The 22264-nt window shown below is 35.8% G+C and overlaps 1 protein-coding gene across 7 annotated transcripts in view; it reads left to right on the forward strand.

Annotated features, from left to right (window-relative positions):
- The window catches only part of RGS7 (regulator of G protein signaling 7), a 242117-nt gene that overhangs the window by 120037 nt on the left and 99816 nt on the right, over window positions 1–22264 (forward strand). For all 7 annotated transcript variants that reach the window (XR_007629122.1, XM_050316771.1, XM_050316772.1 and 4 more), the window contains exon 4: window positions 18343–18393. Coding sequence is in view for 6 of the 7 variants with exons in the window: in XM_050316771.1 (XP_050172728.1) it covers window positions 18343–18393 (51 nt within the window). In the remaining variant the exon portion in view is untranslated. The remainder of the gene's footprint in view (window positions 1–18342; window positions 18394–22264) is intronic.

Consider the following 22264-nt stretch of genomic DNA (forward strand, 5'->3'; position numbering starts at 1 on the left):
ATTGTCACAATTTGCAAGAGGTGTTAGCCATTTAAAATTGCTGCACAACTTTCTAACTTGGGTTCTGTATGCATAACAGGCTTGTGGAAAATACCGAGAAGGTTGTCGATGATTAGGTGGGGTTTAATTTTGCATTTTTTTAATTCAGAGCCAAATACCAAATTAATATGTGCATGTGAGGGCCTCTTAGATACCAGCACCCCATGTGCTTGCCTGATACCAGAATTTTTGCCCTTCAAGTTTTTATAATAAACTGTGAGAAAGCTAAAATGTGGAAATACTTTATAGATCTATAGACCAGTTGCCTTTTTGTAAAGGCTATATTCTTGCAAACTTTGGACTTACTTATTATGGAAAGAAAAGCTTGCAGATCTTAAAGTATACAATAAAATGCACAGTTGTTGACCAAACTCTTTCTAGAACAGGAAATGTGTTGCGAATAGAGAAAAGGCATTGGGCCAAACCTGCCCTTTAATGATTTATTTACATAAATTCCCCCTTCTGCTTTTCTTCCCACATTTTTACCCTCTCCTCATTTTTCTGGTTGCTTTAATAAGTAATCATTTCAAGTTGAATTCTCCTTTCTTCCATACTCCTAAGAGGAAAAAACCTTCTTTGTTCTCTATTCACCTGTTTTCTGAGTAGTAGTATTTTTGTGTTCCTACTGTCTGGGTTCTAGAAGTGAGTGTTTTTAAACAATTTCATCAAGTCCTTTCATACTTACGAAAGCATCTATTCAATAGAAAAAATCAGAGTCTATCTTAATGAAAGGTGGAGGTGGAGTGACTCATCTCTTTGGCTTTTGTGCCTGGGGTCAAATACAGTTTTACAGAAATATTTAGACCTTGCTTGTTATCTACATCTTTTCAGATTGTTGATGTATCACCTAAAAAATTTATTATGGGTTCTAAAATGGCAAGCCACGAAGACATAGTTACAATGGTCAGCACTTGCAGATGGACCCCATCTGTTCTGCTTGTGCAAGGGGTTGGTGGCTCAGGACTCAAACTAAGTAGAAAATATGATTCTGTTAAAGAACATCGTGTTGGTCAAGCAGGGTTTGAGGCAAGTCTTGATTTCGTGTCATGCTTACATGGAAGCTTCTGGCAGGCAGGATGTCCCCAAATTGGAGACCATTTAAATGCCAGTAATTGAGTCTATTTCCCAGAAAATGGATGCAAAACTGGTCCTAGTAAAAATTCACTCTTCTAGGATGGTTGCTGCAAGTAAATAGAAGAGTGCAGCTTGTCTCCCTTTTTTCTCTAGGTCTTAAAAATACATTTGTTCATAATTAAAAAGCAAAAAACCAATCAAACAAAAACCGTCCAACAAGTGGGAAGTGCATCTTTCTCTGTGTTTTGGTCACAGCTCATTACTCCTTTGGGCAGCCATGCAAGGGACAGGGAACACAGCTGCAGCAAGCAGTGGTAGCTGTTGAGCTACAGAGCAGGTACAATTCAGCAGTGGTTGTCCTGAGCTCTGTAATGTATGCATGAATTAGATGGTCTAATATATTGTTTAATTTCATGTGAAGTAGCTGAGATCTAGGACACTGCTAATAAATTACCTCTGCAATGAGTTAAAGGAATTCTGTGATTTAGTCTCATTAAATAAAACTCTCCTCCTATTATTCTAAGGGATGACATGTCATATTCAATCCTACCTGTCACCAAGTTGGTTTTGGATTAAGTCTGATAGAATTACACTTTTGATTATGCTTAAGCCTGTTATTTCTAATAATTAATGATGGGATGTAAAATTTTAAAAAGCATTTGAAGAACTTTATACAGACACAGTTATATTAAAATGGAATTGCATATTAGGCAGAGGAAGACCTTATAGGGCAGCCAAGAAGCTATGAAACACAAGCTATTGTAGTAGGCTGGGGTAAACCATTTTTAGTGAAATACGAAAACAGAGAATAAGTTGAACATCAAATACTGTTTCAAAATGTATGTTAGTAGAACCAAGATAAATTGAGAGATAAAATAAATTGAGAGATAAATTTAAGTCAGTATACTATTTGGAAAGTCCCAACAGAGAAATGGAGGACCACCTGCATTTTAGAATGAGGAGAAGGACTTGTGAGCTCTCGGTTACAGGGAAGGATTGCAACAAATTTCTGAACAGGAAGTGAGTTGGGAAGAGGGAAGGCACCATTAAAGCTTTTTAATGAGAGAGGGAGCAGCATTATCAGGCTCTGCTAGTTTAAAGATTCCAAAGTGCTTGAAGAAATAGGCTTTTTGATCAAAGACATTGAATGTTTTTGGTAACAGTTTCTTTTGGATTATTTGGGAATGGTGGTTATTAATTTAGACATCAGAAAATAGGGGAAGCCTTCATCAACGTATGTAAATTATTAAATGTGGAATGAGTCATGACTTGTGGAAGAAACAGAATTTTATAAGGAAAGTATATCTTAACTTTTGAGTGATGTGAGTTTGGAAGGGCTTTGATGTCCTAAATAAGGCTACTTGAATTATGGCTATCCAGGATGAGGCGTGTGTGTGGACACTGTCTTTATTCTCTGTGGTAATCTTACTATTTTATAAGAATTACCTGTCTCCTTAAATTACTTTGGGAGAGAACACCTGCATGCAGTTATCCATTTCCACCTGAACTTGTGTTTTAAAATATAATATTCTAATTGAATACTCTGTGACTCTGTGACTCTGATTTCAACGGAAAACTTACTGCTTGATGGCTGAAAAGTTTGAAAAATTATATTTCCTTCCAATTACACTTGTTTTAGAACAGAACAGAAAATAAAATAAATATTGAGGTTATACAGTGAAATGGCAATTTCGACCTTTATATTTTGCGTCTATTTTAGATCAAATCAAATTGTTCTTCTGAGAAGTAGACTCCAGTTTAAGGATTTTGTGTCAAATACCCTTGGATCCTTTGTTATAAAAGACGAGATAAAATCTCTAATTCAGTGTATTTGGAATGTTCTTCTGGCACATCTCAGAGTCTGGCTATTCAGTCCACTCCATCAAAGTTAGACATCAATGTGTACTGAGTCTCTATGCTCAGTTTATTACTAGTCAAGCCAAGATAGAAACTGTCTGTGTTGTCTGTACTCAAAAATAGACTCCTGATGTGCAGGTAGATGTAGCAACAGATGAAGAAGTCTAGAAATAGGAGAAATAAATCAAACATCATTTAATGAATGGCAATTTACGATAGTCTGTACAAGACACCAGGTACAGATGCAGATAATTATTTTTTTTTTTTAAAGTGTCATTTTTGATTTAACAAGGGAATTACTCAGTTTAATTGCTGGTTCCTGTAATGGGTGATCCAAACAGGACATTTAATTTACAGGAAAACAGCAAAAAGAAAGAACAAGGGAGACTGCACAGATTACAAGCAACTGTTCTTAATTTTTTTGTTAGCCACAGAAACCGTATAAATAGGCAGAATATATAGCAAAAATTAAAATGGACAGTATTAGTTGTATTATTTGCAGTAGGTGTCCTCAGTCATCTGGAACTCTTCTCAAATCAACATAACTGTCAAATAAAGAGGAGATTAGAGCCCTGTGTCTCAGATCTAATAAAGATTTGTATCAGCATTGAAGTAACTTTTCAATTATTTAGGGAAGGAAATCATTCTTCTTGCTGCCATAATTTAAAAAATAACACATGTTCTTCTTCTTTGATTAGTATTGGCTTGGTAAGAAAGAAAAATAAAAGAAAAGGAATAAAAATATATCTGCTTAAAATCCAAAAATGCTTTTTTTTGCTGAGTATTAATATTTCCAATATGAGATTTTTCTATTGTTAAATGAACCCTGTAACTGTAATTCTAATAAAATGAATAGATTAATTTGAAAGATTCATATACACAAAACCATACCTTTTACAGAAAGAAAAAATTTTGTAAAATCCGTACAGATTTGACTAGATCTTTCTTAACTCGGAATATAACTAAATCACTGAATTGAACATATACCTCAGCACTGATACACAAAGTGTGCATCTCAGCAGCTATTGAAAAGCAGTCTAGTTTTTATGATTATAGGTAAACAGTCTGAAACTACTAATGGGCAATACATAAGACACCACCCAGCCAAGTCAGAGAAAACCAAGGAACAAACCACCCACTCCTGTCATCAGGACCCCTGGACTGCTGCTGTGTTTGAGGAGATGGGAGTCCTGTGCCTTCTCCTGCTTCTGCCAGGAGCTGGGGGCCTGCACGTGGGAAATTAGTGGAGCTGCCAGTGGCTAAAGAGCAGGACTTGGAATCCCCAAAGTGCTCTCAGCTAGCACTGTCCTGTGTGCTCTTGTGTAAAACAGACTCTCTCTGTGGCTGGGTTGGAGGCCCAGTTAGTGGTGTCTAGAATCTAACAAAATGTGGGTGCACCCATTAGGATCTGGGAGTTTGCCTTGGGTTTCCAAAGCTGTTTACTCTTTACCTGCAAGGTTCTTCTCTACAGTTTCCAGTTGCGGGTGTTTATGAACAGTGTCAAGCCTAGCATCAAATTGCACAAATTGTCCTTTAATGACCACTTGTAACTGGAAAATAAGCCTGTTTTTGCAAACCAATTTCTGCAGAATACTGCAGACTGATTATATTTAGCACTTTGAAAAATGTAAAGGACATGATAAGAATGAAAGTGCTAGGAAATAGTGATCAATATTATATACATGCTATACTTTTTCATGACCTTTATATCTGGCAGATACTTAGGGTGATATATGATTATAGCAGAAAAAAAACAGAGAGAAAGGAAGTTAAGCTCTTCTCATTGCTCAAGTGTTCAGTTTATATCCCCCCTTCAGCTGCTTAAGTAACACCAAAACAGAAAACCTTGGTGCAACAATGCAATTACAGCAGCTTTTGCACAAAGTAGAATCAAAATTTGTATATTAGGAGACTGTATGACATCAGTAAATGAGGACTAGTGGGTGCAAACTAGTCAGCTTTGTTTCATCAATACAGGCTCTGTTTTCAATTAAAGTAAGTCAAACATTACTACTCAAAATGCTTCCTTAAGAAAACAAACCCAAGAAATGTGCTTTTTTAAAAAAAGATATTTGAAGAGTGATATAATTAAGCAGTAAGAGAGAGGAAAAGGTGTTAGTGTGAGATAATACATAACTAAAGGGCATTTTCACTTGGGAAACATGCTATCTTGCAATACTGATACTTTTAGAGTGTTTTATTCTGATTAAGAAAATGGCAACCCTCATAGAGGAAAGAATAAAGAATTAGCTACACAAGGCAGCAACAAGCTGTCCATAGCTGAAGCTACTTTTAAGACAGAACCTGTTAACATCGAAGTATACATTTATGAGAAGAAAATGAGATATGGGAGAGCAGAATTTGGAACGAATGCTGTGTAATATGAGTATATATTCATTTGCAGCACATGTTAAATCTAGAAGTGTGGTACCGTGATTTATGAATGGTATTCTCCAGCTTAGTGCTCCCACTTAAACCATGCTTGCCCTTACCTCCTCCCCTCTGTGGGTGGCTGGCTGAAGAGAAGAATTGGAGGGACAAAAGGCAAAGGTCATGGGTTAAGATAAGAACAATTTACTGGAAACAGCAAAGAGATGAGAAAACAAACAGTATTAATAACAAAAGTGTATGAAAGAAAGAGTGGTTCACATGCAAGAATGCTAACAGCAGAGCTTGCCATCTGACCTCAGTCATCCCACCCTGACCACCAGAAAGCCCTTCCTTCCTTCCTTGCAAAAGCTTACAAGCTACTATACAAAAGAAAAGACAGCCTAACAGGTGTCTTAAAATCTCTTTCAATTAAGCAATACATGGGATAAAACGTAAAGGATTAAAGCAAAATAGAACACTAACATTAATTAGAAGTTGCACCAAACCCCATTTATCTTATGCCCCGCCATCAATGCAAATGATACGCAGAGTTTTCATATGAAATAAAATTAAGAACAAGCCTGATATGGTTAGAAGTCCTGCTTGAATGCAGCAGGTTAAACTTTGACCTTTATCTGTATGTTGTATGGCTTTTATAAATAAATAGACAAAGGCTCCTTCATTATTAAAGAAGTACTTGTAATAGCTAGTTCAGCACTCTAAAAATCAGTAAATTATTAAGGCTGAATCTTCCCATGTGAAGTAAAATAAAAAAATTGCCTCTCATTCTTTAATTACATTTATTTAATATCTTGAATATTGTATTACTCTTGAAAATGCACAAAAAAAAACAAACTAGTGCTGTCTAGGGCATACTAGCATAACCTATGGCTTGTAAGTGAGACTTGGACATAAGTCTCTTGGATTTTTTATCATCCGCTGCCCATTCTCTCTTTGTGGCAGCAGACTATCCATTTGGCCTCTCTGACCACTACCATAGCTGTGAAAGTGAACTGTGTATTCCCTTTGTCCCAGTAGTACTAGGTGACTCAATGTTGCTGGAGTTTTTCACATACTATGGTGCAAATTGTAATTCAATTCAATTATTTTCCCTAATTCTCTGCCGGTCACTTTTTAAGTTTATCTTTAGAAGATAACACTCACTTTAAATAGTGCATCTCTGTGACGAACTGAACATTGCTGTTTCCCTTGCTGAAAAGATTTTTTGATCAGTGATCATACTTCTGTCAAATCATTTCCCCCGTGCCACATATACGTAATCAGGCTTGGTGCAGGTGACCACATCAGTCAAAACCAAGACAACAGGTCCTTCAAACAGTATGTCCCTCAATAACCTTGCCCTACTTGTTTGTACATACCCACTTATCTTTCTTTTTGCGTTGTTTTCAGCATAGTTTCCTAACTGGCATCTAAGACACTCTCAGAGACCTGTCCTCCCTCAGCTTCCCTGTACACAGAAAGGAGGGAGCACAGCTGGTAGACAGTTCTGATTTTTAACATATGTGACTTGAGTTACTATTCGTCTAAGTTTCCTTGTGAAGGCATCAAACAAAGGAAGTATTTTTGATGAAGGGAGGGAATATTATCATGTTACTAATGCCTCTGGTAAAACAAACATGTTTCATGGCAAAATAGCCTGAATGTTTCATCCTTATACATCGAGTTGTGAGCTGTTCATTTTAGACCACAGCCGCTTCAGTTCACATAGCCCAGGAAGCTACTTGAGACAATTATGACACCTCCCTAAACAATATGAAGAGTTCTTACATATCCCTTTCACCTGCCAGGGGTAGCAAAGGTGAAGTTGAGTATAAAAATCTACAGTATTGTATAGAGAAGTTTTTTTATGTTAGAAGTAAATATCTCGAGATGGTTATAGTTTTGCTACAATTTTGCGTGGATACTGACCTTAGAAAGAGTAAAGAAATAGACTTTAGTTTTCTTTAGCAACCTAAAACTGAGATTTGTTTGCTGTAAATCTCATCATATGTCATGGCTGAGAACAATTTGAGCCACATTTTAGTATTTTTGTCAACCACTTCCTGAAACTTTTGAAACATTTTTAGTGACCATAATGGACTTACTTCGGATTTTTCCATTGCAACTAAAATAGAGAATGGTTTTATAATATTCCCTTTGATTTCACAGTCAATAAATAGAAATTACTTCTAAGCATAGCTCCAGAGTTAAAAATATGCTTGAAATTACAGCTTAAAAGGACATGATCAAAACTGCTAAAGTACTAATTCACTTTTACTCTTATTTTCAAAGAAAAAAAATCTTTTAGAAACTAAATTCCAGATACTTTTCAAATATTTTCATCCCCACTGTACGTAACTCAGTGTCTGGAAACTGATATAGTAGTTACAGGAGCTGTGATTTTTCAAATATATTTTCCAAATGGTATTTGCTATATAAAATTGCAAAAAGTGTTAGCTTTTCAAGGCTCATCTGTTTTCTTTACTACATGGTAGGAGGAGAGATGACTCATCATCAACAGAGAGGCAAGATATGAGATAAGCGGAGCTATCACTACTATAGTTATAGTGTTTAAATTGCACAATAAGAATATCTGTGAATTTAGTTTATGTTAAAATGGAAATGGCATGTTATTAAAGATATACAGTTGAATACAAATTTCATCTCATTCTGATAATCATTGACAAAGTAACACCTTAAGAGAAAAAGGCAGATGAGATTGCCCTTTATTCTCTTCTTATTTTGTCTCTGTTATCTAAAACTACCAATTGACTTTCTATGAGTGCTCACTGCAGCAGATCCTATGGCACTGTCCTCTGGTCTTGTCAAAGAGATTATAGGATCATGGCATAATGAAGCACATCCATCTTAGTTCTGTACAAGCCTTCTACATCTACTTAATTTAGAAGAATAATCCATTAAGAGCCTTTCTGATGCTATATGTGGCAAACGAGTTTTCTGCTGGGAAATGTTTTCACAGCCACACTCTTTCAAGAGAATTTTTTGACATTGCCCTGATTAGGAAGTACTGAAATACTGCATTTTTGTTTTATTGTTTTAATATCATACTTCCATTAGAAACTGTCGTATGAGTCAGAAAGATGAAGCTGCAAAATTCTGTTTTATGCTAAAAAAAAAAGGTTTTGCCCCTGTTGAATCATACATTTTGATAGCATTAAAGGAAAACATTTTTTAATTTTTCAGTTTGTGCAAAGCTTTGATGTTTGGTGTTGACGTTACACTTTATATCACAATGAAGTTTGAGAGCCTCAGGTTTTGCTGCAAGGTGAGAAACTCTGCTGTCTCATGATTTCTGTTATGACTAGTGAAGCATCTTTTCAAGGATGTACTTTTGACTGGGGAAGCTCAGAGAATAACAGAAGTCAGGGGCTTTACTGAGGAACCACAGAATACGATCAGTAGAAAATCTTCATTACTTAGTTAAATTGTCACAACAGAAATGCTGATTTTAGGGTACTTAGCAGAGGGACTTTCCATTCTTACGTGTTTGATTAGCAATTAGTATAAGATGCTGCCCATACTAAAACTACTGAATGATCTCTGCAACATGAAACAGCAGAATAACTTCCACCTCTGCCAGATCTACCTTCACTGATATGCTTGGTTTGGTGATCGTCATCTCTACTAAGTTCAGAGTGCAGCAAATTTAGGCAGTACTAAAGGATTACATGATTGTATTTGATTTATATGTAGCAATAGTTACTTGTGAGTCCTTCATCTTAAGAATGCCGAGCTGTAATTTTTCTCTATTTTCTCAGTGCACAAACATTCTTACTTGATAAAGAACTTGTCTGCCTTTGTTAGCTTACTTGCTAAAAAGAAGAAAACACTACCTAGCAAGGATATCTTTCATAATGCAAGCTAAATGGTAATTTTAAACGTATGAGAAGGAAAAAATGCTGAAATTTCAAGTATATTAACAATAGTGAAAACTTGTTGCTTTCTTTCCTTGAGTGACAGTCATTTCTAGAAGCATAACATGGGAAGGGAAACTCATTATATTAGTAAGAAACATGGACATCAGTTTTAAACTTGAATCTATAGATATTTTTAATATATTCACCTAAACCAGTATACAATCACTTTCTTAAAAAAACCCACAAAAATTAGAAGCATAGAAATATATTTCGACAGCAACTACTAAAACCACTGAATGCTTGTGTTCCAGAAATGGCAATGGCTGAAGACACACTCTCTGCAATGTCAATAGAAGATGAGTGTAGTGAATTTGAGATGAACAAAATCTTCTGACATTTCCTGACTGCTTTGAATTGCTCTGTGATTGTGTGCTGCATAACAAATAGACTGGTCATCTTTTGCTTGAGACCAGCATGTTTTACTGACTGTTCATATGGCACAAAGCAGACCAGTTTTGCTACCCAAAAACCTTACAGAGTAGTTGCAAATCATGCTGTTACAAATCGTTGCCGCGAATTCCATGCCTGTGGAAGGGATCAACGCTGCCAGTTTGGCAGCAGTAAAGGCAGCAACATGGCATCTATGAGGAAACAAAGAAGGTTGTGTGCAAGCATGAGCCTGTATTCCCATCCATTGGACAGTATTTGTTCAAAACATTGCTATGGCCAGCATTTGTTTGTATATTGGTATTAGACAGGAGCCTAGTTTTACACAAGGTTAGCTAGAACTAGCATAATAGAAAGAAGGGCTAAAACAGCTTAGTATATACTTAGTTTCTTAGTATAAACTTTCCTCATGCAAAGTGAAGCAGAAATTGGAAGGGGATAAACTAATTAAGTCTTCCCTCCTATATGACCTGTATCCATCCTGTTTTGCATCAAGGAATCATCTCACCAGTCATATTGCCACTCCTCCCTTTCCCCTGTATTTTGGAGAGGAGAGTGATGCCATTCTTAGGCTATCAAGCCTACTGCCATAACCAGGCTATTTACTAGTCCAGCACAAGCAACCTTTGCTGCTCTCCACCAATTTCTTCTTATCTGACAATAAGGTAGCATGAGAATCATATTAATTGCTGGTGCCAGATCAAACAGGATGTATTTATTTCACTGACATATCTTTATTCTCTCCTAGGCCTCAACATAGGGCTTGCCTGCTTTTACTTTCCACTAATAAACAGCAGTCCTGGGACTGAATATCTATTTGCTTTATATTTCTTTACTGATCCTACCTCTATTTTCTCAAGAGAGTGTATTTTATCTGTTCCTGAGTCTGCAATCAGTGGTTAAGGAAGAAATGGTGGCCATCAACAATTTTACATAAAATATGTATGGGTTCTCATGGAGAGACCGAAATTCAAATAACTGGTTGTGTACAGGAGCTGGGAAGAAGAGGGACAGAACTAGTTTGGATAGGTGTGTGAATGGTTGTGTGTACGTGTTCCCTCACTGAGGGTGATTTTACATCTTGATACTATTTATTCTTACTCTAACAATGTAAACAGCAAAGACGCAACAAGTTCTAAAAGTAGTATTCACGTCACTGCATACTCCTAGGCAACTGTATGAAATTAATTTTTCTCCATATTTTGTGTAAAAGGAAAAAATAATGAGCTACAGCCTTGTCTTCACAAAGAGCTTTTGCACTCAAGAGTTTAAGTTATGAAAGACCCATCCTGTGTTCACAGTAAGACACCATCAGTTCTCAGCTGTTTTATCCAAAAGAAATAAAACAGTGAAATGTACAGTAAAATAACAGGATGAATAGAATCCAGACTTCAGGACATGCACTATTATTTATTACACTAATACTTACAGGTTGATCTTTTCAAAATGCTTCTCTGTTCTCTAGCCCCCCAAATCCACTGCACAGCATGGGGAACTATTATATTTACTGTTGAAATAAATACCAAAGGTCACATCATGGGCTAGTGGTCCAACATTGTTCAGAATAATGCCTTTTTTATCATTCTTCTACTTGATAATGGATGGCTGAAAATTGTTCTCTCCAGCTTTTTCATGTAAACTTACAAGTGCTTCCCATGAGCCAGTGTATCAAATGGTAGCTCTGGACATAATGAATGTGGGGGTAGGTATGGAGAAAGTAGGACTTTTTTACAGAGATTGTTTCTTTGTCCAAGTTCCAAGAGACATTCCTAAAATAGGACATTAGTGATGTCTCTATGGTCATTGCCTGATACTGATGTAAAGCAACGTACTTTGCTTCTAAGACATATTTGATTAATGTGGTACCAAGTTACTTGTCAAAGCAGAAAGGTTGCTTTTGAATTCCTACAAAAATGTCATAGACAAAAAGCCAATACTAGCTGCAGGGCTGCAATTAATATCTTACAAATGCTGATGTGAATGTCCATAGGAAAACACAGCAGTGAGGGAATAAACTTAGTAAAGTGAAGCATATAGGAATTCATTGTCTCTAAGTTTTACTTCTTTGTTTGCTAAATTTATTGTGATTGATGGGAGCATAATCTATGAAATGACTGGCATATATACTCACTTATATGAGTATGTACCATACTTCAATTTTCAAAATTTTAGATAGAAATATGGTACTATATGGATGGTATGATTAAGTTTATTTTTAACTCAAGAGCTGTTGGTTGTGTATTAAAATCATAATTCATGTCTATCTCAATTTTTGATAAATCTCTATTGATGGATAAATCTTATTAGAGAATTTCAAATGTCAACAAAACTTATATTTCAATGAATACCTGGGAATTATCCTCAATAGCTAAAACATTTTACCTTTATTGTGAGGAGGAACTTGAGGTGCATATGTAAAGTACTACCATGAAAAGAACAGTGAGATTCTTATGTCTTTGGGAACTGACCAGGTCATAACTGCTTCAGATAGTTGTGCAGCACAATTATTGGCATTTAGAATAAATTAATTCATAATCTCTGAATAGTGATGAAAGTCTGCAAATTCAAAATATGCTGAATTTGGTAGAAGTATGGAGATTGGAGCACAGGTCAGTTTTATTTCTAACACAGTTCATTCCATACTATATGATGTGATTTTTATTGTGCCAAGCAGCTGAGCATAATAAAGTCTTGAAGCAATCCCATATTTTGGTAAAAGCTGAATGGGATTAGATTTTCAGTCAGAGTAATGCTCCAAAGTATAGGTACTTACAATTGGAATAACTTAATTTCTTTTCCTTTTTGAAAATGTAGCCCTGCAGCAGATCTTTGAAGTGTAAACTCTAATACATAGCAGTATTAAAATAATCATGGATCTGGAAGAAAAAGCACAAAAACATCCAGCACAGCTTAATCAAAAATAGAAATTCATTTGAACTTTCTGTGGTCTATTGAATATTAAAACATTTCATATTTCAAATAGAAAAAAAAAAGAAGCCTTGAGCGAAGTTCTGATCATAGCAACTGACATTTCTGGTGTAACACTTGAATATTAGGATTAAAGTTGAAAGTTTCTACTCAGCGTCAACAAACTTTATTGTATCTTATATTTTGTATTTATTACTATTAGCTGAAAAATAACTGACCTGTACTAGAGGCCATGGAACAATGGGAACAAAAAACTAAAAACCTCAGATGACTACTTTGGCCAAAAAAAGTATTTTTATTTTGCAATTTCTTGGCATTTTGTAATGAAATTCATGTTTTGGGATTTTCTGTTATAGCCTGTGTCCCCATGCTGGGTTGTATCTCTGAAGATAAGTATTTTGTGCAACTGCTGTGTTGTAGAATTTTTTTATTGAGATGAGGTTTCCCATTAGAGATGTTTCTGTCTGTGTGAGAAAATGGCTGGGTAATAGCATATTCTTGGGAAACTTTTTGTTCAGGTGCTTCTGCAGAGCATCACGTTATGCTGTTGTACTTAGCATCACTAAATCTTTCTGAAGGGTATATTTTAGTCAAAACAATTAAATTAAACAGCTTGGGTTATTCAGGAAATCTGTGCTTATCAAAGGGGATTTTTTTGGACATCAGTTTTCAGAATCTTGAGTGAAGAGAACAGCAAGAGCATGAGTCACTGAAAGAGTGTTTTGAAATAGCAACAGTGGAAAAACCCATTTTCAAACCAACTATATAAATTAACTATTATTGAGTAGGAACACTGAGGAAATGCATTGACATTGTTGCTGGGCAAATGTCAAAACTGTAAGTCACTGTATCTCCACTGACTTTCTTCATGGAGTAAAAATCACAAGTCAAATCTTGTATTATAATATATTTGTTCCTGAATTATTAGAATTAGTACTTCAGGATTTTCCTCTTCAAAAATCCTCCATGAATGTAAAGTGTCTAGCAGAAATTGCATTGCTGCCTCGCTTCCTTCCATTACCATATGTGTGTGGGTGTCTTCGGGGGGCAGTATGGCAAGAATTAGAAGAAGCATTTCAGAAGGAAAATATCATATTTCTTAGTGATAATAAAGTGGAAATATGTAAAAATACATGATTGCTTGAAGCATGATGAGGAGCTTCATAAAGCTTTTTTGTTGAACTTGGAGGGCATTTGGTTTTACACACTATTTTCAAACTGCTGATGTAAAAAAAATAAGAAAACAAAAATATTTATTGTGGCAGAGGTAATCTCAGGCAGCTTTTACTGTGTTGTAAAGATTATCAAAGTGCTATGTGCAAACACTTGCTGGTATGTGTATGAGAGAGAGAACGTATTATGCTTACCAATCAACCTGTTTTCTCTGTCAGGCAGATACAGTGAAATATCTAGTAGATCTAAAAAGAAAGTTAGGTGAACTATTTATGGCAAGTAGCAAATTTTTCCCACAAGAATATGCTCTCAGTTTTCCTGAAATAGTCTTGGATGAATTTTTCAGAGTGAGAGTTCAAGATAGTTTAGACAACAGTGATGTTACTGTTTCCCTTTTACACGTTATTTCAGGAACTGGAGCTCAAACTTGGTACTGGAGTCACTAACCCACTTCCTTCTCGGCTTTGCCAGTGCTGTCCTACTTTGCATTAATTCAGCCTTCATAGCAATAGGGAGGGGACTCCAGGGGCTCAACTCCCTATATCGGTGTCCTTCAGAGTAGTAATATTTTTGTTTTGTTCTGTTATCTTCCAGACTATTTAACACAAAAGAGTTACAGTTCCAGCAAAAGGAATTAAAAGGTGGCCCAACCAGAGTGCCTAAAGACTGAGGTGGAGACACTCAGATTCAAATACCTAAAACTGCTTGTGTCTAAGCAGAAATCTGGACTACCTTGGCTCATGATTTAGAGAACATAATCAGCAGGCAGTAGAGACTGTTCTCTTCTGTGTGCAGATTCTCATTCTTTTTATAAAGAAGTTATATTGTCACTGAAAAAGAAAAAACTGTTCTTTAGGCTGGTAACTAGGCACTCACCTACAAGTGGGGTGTTGATATTGCAGAGCAGCTTAGTTGCCTATTGATTTACAGAGTAAATGTGGATGTTGGGAAGAGCATGGACACATGCCTGGAGTGTTCCTGCTCTCTACTTGGTATTGGATCCAAAACTGTTCTGGAGGATGTGATTCAGCTTGAGTTCCCAAAGGTAGTGATGGATGGAGGATAAGATGAGCTGCTGAATCTTTGGCTATTTCTCTCTTAATAGAATCTAAATGTGTCTGCATGTGTTTGGAGGGTAAAGACAGGAACTGATTGAGAGGAGAGGAAGAATGGGACATAATGATGCAGAAAACTGAAAGTCACTTTTCTTCTTTTACCGTTACTTGAGATTTCTGATGAACAGGAAATCAAGTTGGTCTCATTGATAAGTCTTTTGGTCTCCTTGTTTATCTCAGACTTTAGAAGTTTTGCTTGATAAAATAGCATCATTTTTTCCCTGTTTTGTTTGGGGTTTTTGGTTTTGGTTTTTTGTGGGTTTTTTCAGGGTAAGATTTCTTATAAAATAAATTTCTATACGCTCTGGGCTTTTTCTCTCACAAATACTTTTTACATAGAGGAAGTTGTTAAGATTTTTCATGTCACATGCACACTGATATTTTATTATAGCTCAACAAGATCACAAGGCTTTACACAATTTTGAAGAAAAGTGTAAAAATTCCTTTGCAGTAGAAAGGCTGTACTGGGTTTTCATACATTAACTTTTACAAACATCATCGCCCTTGTCTTGCAAATGTTTAGCATGGAGCAATGTTCTTCAGCAAGATGCTAAACTCTAGTGCTTAATACAAGAGCCTTGCGATTACAGGGGTCTCATCTGTGGTTACTGGTGTGTTGCCAGTTATGCATAGCTATTGTCATCTGTAAAACAGTCACTTGTGGCTGTGGAGGAAATCTAAGTAGAGGATGTCTTTTGGAAAGCTTTAAAGATAAATGTTTCTGGAATGGAACATCATTTTCTTTTGCTGGAGAAGACAAGAACCTGTGTAGATTGGTACTTTTAGAATAAAGAGTGGGCACAGATACACAGTCATGTTTAATTATCCCTTTAGTTTTTATAAACCAGATTTCTGCTCTTGGTTATGAGACAGGCTATGACTGCAGGATTTACATTACTGTACCTTTATTATGTTATTACCTTTATTATTCTTTTAGGACTAGTGTTGGCACCAAGATCTCCCAAAGAAATATGAACTGAAAGATTTTTCACTTGTGATATGACCAATTACTTTCAACTTTTACTTGAAGAACCTTCACACTAAAAGGAGAGTGTTCATGTTGATACTTATTCACCTGGGTTTTTGTCATTAAAGTCATGCATCTGAAATCATCAGTGTTTGAATATAATAGCTGGCTTAAGGTGCTGTTCAGGCTTTCAGGTGCCAGGGGAGTGGCTTCAGTGTAAAATGTGAATAGAGCAGCAGTGAACTTTCAGAATCAGGTGGTGCAGTTGTTATGAAACCCCATTTCCCCCTATTATTTATAACAGCCAAAAGACAGTGCAACATATGGAGGTGAAATTTCTGATGTGTAGACAGTGTACGCAAATGTGATGCCAGGAGCCGAGAACTGAGGAATATGGCATGTCACTGTAGGAGAGTTTTCAAAAGAGGCAAAAAGAAAAGAAGAATTTTAAGGTGAGATAAATAGAATAGAAAATTTCTTCCATATGGTATCTGAGATATTTGAAGGAAGACAAAGTTAAGAATCAGTATTTAGAAGTGTCATGATGTTTTTCTATTTTCTTCTCTGATCTTTGAAGATTTAGGAAAATATTTAGGGCTGACTAACTTCTCTAGTCAGCTGACATAAAAATATAGTTTTGCTTGGAACTGCATCATTATGTCTATAAAGTTTTGTCTTACACTAAGCTAAAATTCTTCCATCAGTGTTGGCCTTGTAAAGTTCATACGTATAAATAAGGGATTGAGATTGTATTTATAAAAATACATAAGAATAGAATAAAAATAGAATGTTCTGAGGTAGGAATATCTGTCTGAAACATTTCGTACAGCCCCAACATCATGCAAAGGTAAATTGCCTCATTTAAGGAATAAAACCATGTAAATGCTAGGAGAAATGGTGCCACTGGGGTTTAATAACTATCAACATTTAGATATGTAACATAGTAATGAAAATGTCTTCTCTGGAGATGGCTGTAAAATCTACACTGATTTTCACTGCTATGTAATCAATTTAGTAATGTATACACTCATAGAAAGTTATGATATTACCAACAGGAATTTGTAAAATACATGATAAGTCTATTCACTATGTGTAATAAAAAAAGAGCTACAGAACTATGGTCTTTAAAATTAAGAAAGGAAGGAGAAGTAAATTTCCTTTCTTCTCTAAAATGCCTTTTTATAATATCATTTTCATTGCCTTAAGGAAACCAAAGGAAATGCACTATGCAAAGTACAGGAAGAAGTTTGAATCTAGGGAGAGACAGGGGAAATATGCTCCACATTCTAATGCTATGTATTATTTCACATTCAAGAGATTTCATTGTTTTGATTTAGTTTATATTTGTGTAAGTTGTGTAGATTTTTGTGGTTGTTTTAAATTTAAGGTTTATAAAACAATTTCATGATTATGTTTGCTGGGAAATGGCTGAGCATCATAAACATTGATTCTATAAGGAAATATTACATGACATGTCTCTCTATTATGTTGCTTGTCCAAACTGGAGCCACCATGAAACATAAAAAACATACACATAACACCCCATCAGTGCTTCACTACATTTTCCCTTTAAGCCAATTTCATTATTTAAAGTTGTTAAATCTGAAGGTTTGAATCTGTAGTTGAAGTTGTTGAATCTGTAGGTTTGTTTTTTGGTTTGGTTTTTTTTATTTTTTTCATCTGCAGCACTGCTTCACAATTTATTTTATAATTCATGTTCTCAATGGGTGAAGTTCAACCATAGCTTTCAATCTGGAAAACAAGACTTGTGACATAAAGTGCAAAGTGTAATAGAAGTGCATGCCCAAGAGGAGCAGATGGGCTAGGAATTAGGAGATGAGCTTGGAAGGGTACTCAGTGCAAAAAGCAGCAAGAAATTTGGTATGAAAGGTGTTAAGAAGTGAGCAATAGCATTGGACCCTAAAACAAGACAGGAAATTAGATAGAAAGAAATGGATAGGCAGTAAATGAAGGGATATGGAAGAAGAAAGACGGGAGCAGAGAGGAAAGAGCTAAAGCATGAAGGGAAAAATGAATTCTGCCAAGAGCTTAGCTATAAGGTGGAGTTTGATACATTGGTAGTGCATGTGTGGGTAACTGAATATGCTTTTACTGATAACTAATTTTTAAGGGGTCGAAAACTTAATATTAACTTTATAAAGTGTTTGCTTTGCTATGTAAATTTTGCAGCAGTATAATTTTTAAAATGCAGACCATTATCATATACATACTTTTTAAAATGCAGACTATTATCATACACTTAGTGTACTTCTATTACTTTTTATAAATCGTAGCCTAAAGAAAGAATGAGTGCTATGTTTCTCTGCTAAAGCAAAGCTAAAATAAAATAAAACTGTGACAGTTTTTTTTCTAGACAATCTGAACAAAAAATGTAGATCTCTTCCACGGAAGAACAATATGATTTACCACAGGTATCTGAAGAATAGGAAGAGAAAACTTACTAATACAAAAATGCCTGTTATTTTGTTTCTAGGTTCAGACATTGTTCAATGGTTAACGAAGAACTTATCTATAGAAGACCCAGGTAATTTGTTTTGTTTCAATGTCTAAGATAAAAAATACTTTTTTCTGGTTCTGTTTCAGACTTTTGGAAATGGAATTTCTGGTTTAGTTTGGGTTTTGTTTGTTTGTTGTTTTTTATTTTATTTTTTTAAATGTGGTTTTCTGTCATATTAGAAATCAAAGTATAATCATTGTAGAATTCCTGCAAACGGCAAATCAACACGTTCAAAACAGCTCCTCATTCCTCAAGTCACAATCAATTCATAATGTGATATTTGCAAGTAGCCACTTCACAACCTTTTGACTTTTTATGTGAAAAAGATCACCAAATATTTCTAATTTTATGGAACTTAAAACAGTGTCATGTTTCCTTCCTGAAGATAACGTGGAGGTTGCCAGAGATTTAAGTGTGCTACTGTATTTCTCAGTTGTCAGCTACAAAACACTCACCTATCTGTATCTGAATTTGAAAGACTGCTGTTCTGTGTTTATTTGATATGGAAGCTTTAACATTTATTTGTCAAACCAGAACTACAGTTTTGGGAAAGCCTGTCATTCAGATTACCTGGTTGTTGCAAAATGGGGAAGAGAAAAAACCTTATACTAAACAAAACCTGGTCCCCTGGTTCCTTATGTTCATATTAAATTGAAATTTAACAAACACACAAACTACTAACATATGTAACCAGAACACCACGGTAATTTAACTTAAGCTGGGTTTTATCCTCTCAGATTGCATGGATGGAAAAACACTATCCATAATGACAAAAATGTCTTATGTGTATTGGTCCTAGTCCAGAGTCAGCTATCTGGAGCTGGCTGAATGCAAATCTTCAGAAAGCAAATATCCCTAAATGCTTTCTTTGGGCAATGCTCAGAACTGCCAGATAGCAGAGAATCTGACAAATGGTAAGCAAGAGCCATTCACATGACAAAACTTCTGAAAATGTTCTGTTTTATAAAATGTTTAGGCATCTGGCTTTTTGTTCCAGTTCTAGAAAAGACAATGTAGAATTTCCTGCAGAAAAGCTCTTAATTTCTGTGATCTGTTGTCACCATACTTTGGGTTTCCAGTATCTTCTGTCTGCTTTTAACCAGTGTGTCAGGGTCTTGGCTATCTTTGAAAACTCCCCTGTAAGGTTCCATTTCAAAGCTCTTGTGAAGCTATGAGGTTTTGTCATGCAGAAATAAATAATGCCTTAGTTTGCACTGAAAGTTGTCATCTCCTTCTGATTCTGATATCAGCCCCATACCTGTAAGAACAAGATAAAGTAGACCTTGGATGATATATTTTAAGAGTATATTGTACTCTGTACAGAAAAATGTAAGGATCATTTGCATACCTCATCTACCAGTGCTGTGAACTACTCATGCAAGGAAGGCATGCAAATTGTGATTTAAGGGATAAGTAGACAGATTCACAAAATCATAGAACAGCCCAGGTTAGAAGGGATCTCAAAAGATCATGTGGTCCAACCTTTCATGGGAAAGTGAGCCTGAATGAGATTATCTAGCACTCTGTCCAGTCTCATCTTGGACTCCTCCGGTGATGGGGACTCTACCACATTCCTGTGGAGATTGATTGTTCTTACTGTAAAAAAATTCTTTCTTATCCCAAGATGAAACCACTCTCTGTGCCTTATCCTCTGCCTTATCCACTGCCCATTCTCCTCTCAGTATGGCTCCTTGTGAAGAGAATCTCCATCCTTTAAGTACTGGAAATCTTTGGTGAGGTCCCACCCTGAGCCTTCTGTTCTCCAGGGTGAAAATACCTGACTTCTTCAGTCAACTTCTTCTTTAATAAAACATAGAACTAGTAAGACGGAAGGGACATTATTGACACTACCGTACATAATTAAAAAAAAAAAAAAGTCATATTTTGTAATGAAGGTTTTTCCTGTTCTTTGTATAGAGAATACAACTCCAAAACCATTTAAGTGGGAATGAAGTAGTCTGCTTTATGGATAGTGGGAAAACATAAAGCAGAAGGTCTGACAGCAACATTTGCTTTCACTGTAAAACTTTCATCTGGAGACAGCAATTTCCAGTAAAAAATGGTTACAAGTTGAAACTTGTTAACTGCCAGTCAATAAATCCCTGCAAATTTTTCATAAATGGAAAATATTTTTCGGTTTAAGATTTGTAAGATTTTGGCTTGCTGCAGTAAATATCTATCAAGAAAATAAAGTGGAGATGATAGGTGGACTCTGCTAAAGTATACCAAATTTGAAGTTATTTCAGTGGAAGAGAGTAAAGCTTGTGTGCAGAATAGCTGGACACAAGGCAATCTACAGTTGTTGTTATAATGTTTGCGTTTCAATATGTACTTAAAAATATTTGTGTTTCAGCCTACAGCTGATCTGTAAAATTTTAAGTAACAGAAACATTGTCTAATTGTCTAAGTTATTTTTAATGCAGAAGTTTAATTCAGTCATAAATATAAGCATGATCTCAACCTGAAAAGAAGCAATTAACTGAGTTTAAGGGTTTGTGGTTTGGCATTTAGATATGTGTTTGTTGAACTGACCATTACAGGGTAAGTGCTGACTCTTCACTGATGGTGCCAATTACTCTTAATGTGGAAAATCTACTCTGTTTTTCTACACTGTTTTTATTTTTTGAAGTGGTAATTAATGACGTGAAATGTACCAGACTGACCACACCAGAGACCGAAGTGCTTTTAATCCTTAGTGAGAAACAGAAAGGGTAAATGAGCTGATTTAAAGGTATCAGTTTGAACTGCCAAGAGACTAATCCTGTACTTGGTTCTTGTACTGATTTCTTTGGTGTCCTTTGGGCAAACACTTGATTTCTCTATTCCCTAGCTTTCAGCATACTAATAGTAAATCATGCTGTTGTCTTCTAAAGGAGGAATAACAGTATCAGTTTTTCAGTCTTTTCATAATGAAACGTGTGTTATTCACAAACACTCATTTTATTGTAAAGTCAGCCCACGAACAATTTCTAAAAAGGTGTCCCAGAAACCAACTTTAAGAGTAGATAATAGATTTAGCCATTGTCCTTGTGTTCCTTTACAGTACCCTTACTCCTGAGTGTTTCCTATTTAATTTGCTCAGAGCTGCAAAGCAGTTGAATTTGGCTGGAGGCATTTCATTATTAGATAGTTGCTCTAGCAGAGCCACAGTACTGCAGCCAGCTCCAGAATGCACAACCTTTGCATTCAGACTGCATTGCTCCAGATTATTTAGGCAGTTTCTTGAAGTAGGTTGCTACTGCTCTTGGACATCAAGAATTACACTGAAGTCAAAAATATCTATGACAAAATCTAATTTCTAAAGTTATTAAAAAGGCTGTACCTTGACATAGATGCCATCCTGTGTTTTTCAACTTCACTTCTTGCCAATAGTCTTTTCACTAAACTGGTGTAACTCATAACTAGATGCCCACCATCAGCCATGTACACTGTGTTCACTGATGCAGTGCAATAAGAAGGGAGGACTCAGTAGCACATGATCTGTTTATGTTTCTTCCAGTTTTCCCTCCTTTGCTTTGTAGTAAAATCTCTTTCCAGCAGCTTCCATACTAATAATGACCTTGATAAAACACAGCACCTGCTTGAAAGAGTTAGAAGAAAAATATTAGTTTTTTTATTTGAGTTTGTGGAAGCCTACTTGAAAAATTGTTCAGCTTTAAGTTATTTCTGCCCCTTCTGCATACATATGCAGTAAGGTAGCAGCAAAGAGCAGGAGCCAGACAAGATGTCTAAACAATTGCCATCTGGGAGACACTGCCAGACAGCTGCAAGGAAAAAGGGAAGTACTTCCAGAGTTTGCTAACAAAGAAAAGAGTCTCTTAGGAAAAGGAAAAAAGAAGGGAATGGAAAGGTCATGCTTATCTTTGCAGTCTTTGCATTAATCAAAATTTTGGAAGAG

The sequence above is a fragment of the Myiozetetes cayanensis genome, unplaced genomic scaffold, assembly GCF_022539395.1.
Source record: "Myiozetetes cayanensis isolate MyiCay16 unplaced genomic scaffold, myiCay2020 scf2-11, whole genome shotgun sequence".
Taxonomy (NCBI): Eukaryota; Metazoa; Chordata; class Aves; order Passeriformes; family Tyrannidae; genus Myiozetetes; species Myiozetetes cayanensis.